This window comes from Gobio gobio (assembly GCF_949357685.1).
Source record: "Gobio gobio genome assembly, chromosome: 17".
Lineage (NCBI taxonomy): Eukaryota > Metazoa > Chordata > Actinopteri > Cypriniformes > Gobionidae > Gobio > Gobio gobio.
This window is the reverse complement of record NC_137110.1, coordinates 26724582-26730581: the sequence shown is the minus strand read 5'-3', so window position 1 is coordinate 26730581 and position 6000 is coordinate 26724582. Positions and strand designations below refer to the sequence as shown.

Here is a 6000-nt window from a genome sequence, read left to right as displayed (position 1 = left end):
GTAAATAACCAATTATGTGGAACCTGTTGACATTTAGTAAATCCGAAAATTAAGTAAATCCAACATATAATGTTTTTGGTGTGTTTTGGAAAATTTTTAAATTTTTACTGTCACTTTTGACCAATTCAATGTGTCCTTGCCGGATAAAAGTATCAGTTTCTTATTGACTCAAACTTACACCGTATATACAATAACTTTGTAATAATTGTTTCTGCTTGTATTAGCAAATGCTAAATATGATTGTAACATTGAAACACATTTTATGTGAAGCTGCTTTGAAACAATATGTATCTTGAAAAGTGCAATACAGATTAAATATATAAATTCAAATGTAAGACTGGACTTAGCAAAGAACATGCATAAACAAGACAACAAGACTCAGAATAAAACTATATTTTGTTGGAAAAAGACAACATCTACAACTCGATATACTGGGACCCAACTCTGGAATTCTGCACAAGGAAAGGAAGATGGAAAATTCACTCAAATATGATGACACTGAATGCTCTTCATATTAAAAAATATTTTTTTCAAAGGCAAAAAGAGATAAGGCAGACAGAAGAGCTTGTGCATGTCATATTTACAATACAATAACACCTTCAGAAATGACCACCGCATCAAGAAAAACACAATTGTCCAAAGAGCAACAGGCCACTGTGACAACTCAATACTACTTTAGGGAAACATTGCAAAAATGTCACTTTAAAAGCATCACTCAACAAGACAGCAAGGTTGAAATTGCCATTCAAAGCATACTGTTGTTCAGATAGGATTGTGGTTTAGCTGCAAGTTCAGTTGCATGAGCAATCATTATTGTTGCAAAGGCAAGGATCAGATGTCGGCCTGGGTATATCCAGACTGATGGCACGGATGTGTAATGATGAAGACACAGTGAAGATGTCTGTGGGACAGCAGCGCCTCAAGTTCACAGTAGTTTAACTCTTGCTGAGTGCGGCAGTGAACAAGTCAGGAATGCTTCATTAAGGCTGGTTCAGCTGGTCTGGTGAAGTTGTTTTCAGCCAGCTGTGTCATGAAGGCATTACACACTCACTTTCATTATATTCATGGCAATTCACAAGGGTATTACAAAAAAGTTACAGGAGTTGTAAACATGGAATGAAGTCAAAAGGCATGAATATAACAGTCTCGAAAATCATTACAATCAGGGAAATAATTATGTGCTCGGTGAGTACAGAAAAATGATGTATATGCGAGCCTATAGTTTCTATTGCTGACTAGATCCCAGAATTAGATGGCACAATGACATTAAAAGTTTGTCATAAAAAACAGACAATAATAACAAAACAATCAGAAGAAATGCATACATTAACATATAAGGCATCATGTAAATAATCATTAAAGGGTTACAATATATTATGTACCATGATCTGCAATAAAGTATTGCTACTGTATCTATCATACACAGTGCAATAACACAAGTCAAAGTATCCTAATGCAAATTCAGCATTCAGTTTTTTTGTATGTAGAATCTGATCCCATTTAATGAACGTGGGCATTTCAAAAATGGGGGTTCTGTGAAATATCAAACAAACACAGTTTGGTAACTCTTTACAATATTTAATCCGTTAACATTAGTTAGTGCATTTATTTTGGTAACACTTTACAATAAGGTTGATTGTGTTAACATTAGTTAATGCGAGTATCATGAACTAACACCCGGACATTTCCCGATTCGATAAAAAGAAATTAACAAATTAATCATAAATTTTTTCTGTAATTAATCACACCTGACATTAAAGTTGTTAATATATTTTTATATTGTAATAATTACAAATTGAATCTCAAAATGAATGTAGAAACAACATAAAGACAATATTAACTTTGATCCAACAGGTAGGAAATGTACAGGGATTTAATAAAGTTATCAAACACTTCACAGTCTTCACTACATAAATTCTAAATTAAATATATAGATTAATCCTTATTAAAGCTACAAAAGTGTAGTCAAGAGCAGTGAGTGATTCTCTTTGTCTTTTGTTCTTTGATTTACATTAATGACAGAAATCACAGCAGCAGGTTTATTAAGCTGCTGTCACTTTAAGATCTTAAGATCCGGATCTTGTGCTATGCGAGGATACTCAACAACGTAAACATTTTACCATGCTTTTGTGTGTTTTTGACCGTTCAACCGCAAAAGAGAACTTGTCAATTTAGGATTTTATTCACATTTAAACATTCATCAACTCTAACATCAGATCTGGTAAAGGAAAGCTCAAGCATGTTCGATTGACGTGCAAGACCCAATGAGGTTCATTCTTGTGTGTAACGCAGCACATTTAAGTTTCCTCAAGAACCAATAAGGTTCATTCTTGTGTTCTGCAGCACATTTGAGCTTCCTCAAGAACCAATGAGGTTCATTCTTGTGTTACGCAGCACATTTGAGCTTCCTCAAGAACCAATGAGGTTCATTCTTGTGTTACGCAGCACATTTGAGCTTCCTCAAGAACCAATGAGGTTCATTCATGTGTTACGCAGCACATTTGAGCTTCCTCAAGAACCAATGAGGTTCATTCTTGTGTTACGCAGCACATTTGAGCTTCCTCAAGAACCAATGAGGTTCATTCTTGTGTTACGCAGCACATTTGAGCTTCCTCAAGAACCAATGAGGTTCATTCTTGTGTTACGCAGCACATTTGAGCTTCCTCAAGAACCAATGAGGTTCATTCATGTGTTACGCAGCACATTTGAGCTTCCTCAAGAACCAATGAGGTTCATTCTTGTGTTACGCAGCACATTTGAGCTTCCTCAAGAACCAATGAGGTTCATTCTTGTGTTACGCAGCACATTTGAGCTTCCTCAAGAACCAATGAGGTTCATTCTTGTGTTACGCAGCACATTTGAGCTTCCTCAAGAACCAATGAGGTTCATTCTTGTGTTACGCAGTACATTTGAGCTTCCTCAAGAACTAATGAGGATCATTCTCGTGTGTTATGCAGCACGTTTGAGCTTCAGCAAGAACCAATAAGGTTCATTCTCTTGTGTTAAGCAGCATGTTTGAGCTACTGCAAGAACCAATGAGATTAATTCTCGTGTGTTACGCAGCACATTTGAGCTTCCTCAAGAACCAATGAGGTTCATTCTCGTGTGTTACGCAGCACGTTTGAGCTTCAGCAAGAACCAATGAGGATCATTCTTGTGTGTTACGCAGCACGTTTGAGCTTCCACAAGAACCAATGAGGTTCATTCTCGTGTGTTACGCAGCACGTTTAAGCTTCAGCAAGAACCAATGAGGTTCATTCTCATGTGTTACGCAGCACATTTGAGCTTCCGCAAGAACCAATGAGGATCATTCTTGTTTGTTACGCAGCACGTTTAAGCTTCAGCAAGAACCAATGAGGATCATTCTTGTGTGTTACGCAGCACGTTTGAGCTACTGCAAGAACCAATGAGGTTCATTCTCGTGTCACGCAGCACGTTTGAGCTACTGCAAGAACCAATGAGGTTCATTCTTGTGTGTTAAGCAGCACGTTTGAGCTTCAGCAAGAACCAATGAGGATCATTCTTGTGTGTTACACAGCACGTTTGAGCTACTGCAAGAACCAATGAGGTTCATTCTTGTGTGTTACGCAGCACGTTTGAGCTTCAGCAAGAACCAATGAGGATCATTCTTGTGTGTTACACAGCACGTTTGAGCTACTGCAAGAACCAATGAGGTTCATTCTTGTGTGTTACGCAGCACGTTTGAGCTTCAGCAAGAACCAATGAGGATCATTCTTGTGTGTTACGCAGCACGTTTGAGCTACTGCAAGAACCAATGAGGATCATTCTCGTGTCACGCAGCACGTTTGAGCTACTGCAAGAACCAATGAGGTTCATTCTTGTGTGTTACGCAGCACGTTTGAGCTTCAGCAAGAACCAATGAGGATCATTCTCGTGTTACGCAGCACGTTTGAGCTACTACAAGAACCAATGAGGTTCCTTCTCGTGTGTTACGCAGCACATTTGAGCTTCAGCAAGAACCAATGAGGATCATTCTTGTGTGTTACGCAGCACGTTTGAGCTACTGCAAGAACCAATGAGGTTAATTCTCGTGTGTTACGCCACACGTTTGAGCTTCCACAAGAACCAATGAGGATCATTCTTGTGTGTTACGCAGCACAGCACGTTTGAGCTACTGCAAGAACCAATGAGGTTCATTCTCGTGTGTTACGCAGCACGTTTGAGTTTCAGCAAGAACCAATAAGGTTCATTCTCGTGTGTTACGCAGCACGTTTGAGCTTCCGCAAGAACCAATGAGGTTCATTCTTGTGTTACGCAGCACATTTGAGCTTCAGCAAGAACCAATGAGGTTTGTTCTCACGCATCAAGCAGGTTCAATTGAGCTTCTGTTTATGTTATCAATGTTTATATGTTAATAAAAGCCTAAATTCAATCTGTTCATCATATGTTGTTCATTACTATTAGTTCATGATTCCTAATGCACTAATATCACTGAATTGAACCTTATTGTAAAGTAGAGTCATCCTTATTGAAAAGGAAAGTTGCCCACATTTTGTCTGGCTATTTTTAAGAAAAAGGGGGAATAAACAACATTTCCATACCACAGCATTAACACATCATCTTGTATTACTCTTAAAATGCTTATCTGCAAGTACTGGCAGTTGTTGAACTTTAGAAACACAGCTCTCCTGGTTTACTGAGCGAGAGAAAGCAAAGGGCACAGTGTTGCGTGTAGTGATTTGACAGGAGCAGTTAGCTTTGTATTACTCCATTGTTCAAAGAGTGAGTTAATGAGGGAGGGCCGGAGCAGCATTGCGTCAATGTGACGCCTCCAAAGACACCTGTTTCCTCCACCAGTGAGCACAAGCACCCTTCACACATTTGTGATGCTGACATTTCACCCCTCACATCAACCCCCAACACTCCCTGTGACTGGATGCCTTTAAAAGCATCAGCTGGGGTCAAAAGCACAGCCGACGAGGCTCTGCTTATCTGCAGATATATATTACAGAGTGCAGTCATTAAATGATCATTTCCTGTGCTTCGTGATACTAGCATGGCTGAGAACCGCCCACTCTGACCTCACCCTTTATTTGCAGAAGACACAACCACATCAGTGGACTCCATCACAAAGCAAACAACTCATCTGTGCTGTGCCCTAAAGCTAAAATTCATTCATGGGTTGGTTTTGTCTTTGCACCACAAATGATTTGTTTACTATGTGCTTTGACTCTCCTTTTCATAGAGAACATGAACATTTCTAGTCAGGAGATTTGTAGATACAATCAAATAATGGCTTGGGGTTTAGTTCACTTTAAGGCGAAAAGGGAATGAATGTTTGAAGATCATATTCTTTCTATTAAAAAACAAAACAATAAAAGGAACATCAAAACACATCAAGAGTTCAAGCATCTCACTACAATATAGTGCAGGGCTTTTTATCTTTAAAAGGGTTTTCTGAAGCTGGGATACCCATAAGCAGAGGGTCATACTTGGCATGTTCGCTGCAGTAATGCATGAGGTCTGCAGAAGCTTTAGACACCTGCAGAGAAGAGACACAATGTGAAATATGCGATATGTCTATACAAGTAAATTAACTATTAATTAAAATGATAGTTCATTCAAATATGAAAATATATGGCTTTTGTTCTTATGAAAAATGCAAAAGGAGAATATTTCAACTATTTTTGTCCATGCAATGAACATCGGTGGTGTCCAAAACAATACTGAATTCCATTTACTTTTACTACAAAAAACACTAAGTAATTGTTCTAAATACATTTCCCCCCATTTCACAGAAGAAAGAAGTACATACAGATTTGATTGATTTGCAACTAAATTAATTATTAATTAGTCATTAAAGGGGTGTTAAACTAAATTAAATTATGTCAACTATATTACTTTTGTTCTGCAAAATGCAAAACACAAAACACAAGGAAGAACACTTCAATGTTTTTTGTGCGAGCCTACAAACAAGCTCAGTTCTTTAACCGCTACAATACCACATTTTAGAATAAAAAAAGTTAAGTCATCAAAAGT

General features: G+C 38.0%; 1 protein-coding gene across 1 annotated transcript in view; it reads right to left on the bottom strand.

Annotated features, from left to right (window-relative positions):
• Positions 1–6000, bottom strand: part of gng12b (guanine nucleotide binding protein (G protein), gamma 12b) — an 88070-nt gene continuing 82070 nt past the window's right edge. The window contains exon 3 of the mRNA XM_079841274.1: positions 1–5503. Coding sequence (XP_079697400.1) covers positions 5378–5503 — 126 coding nt within the window. The 3' untranslated portion in view covers positions 1–5377. The remainder of the gene's footprint in view (positions 5504–6000) is intronic.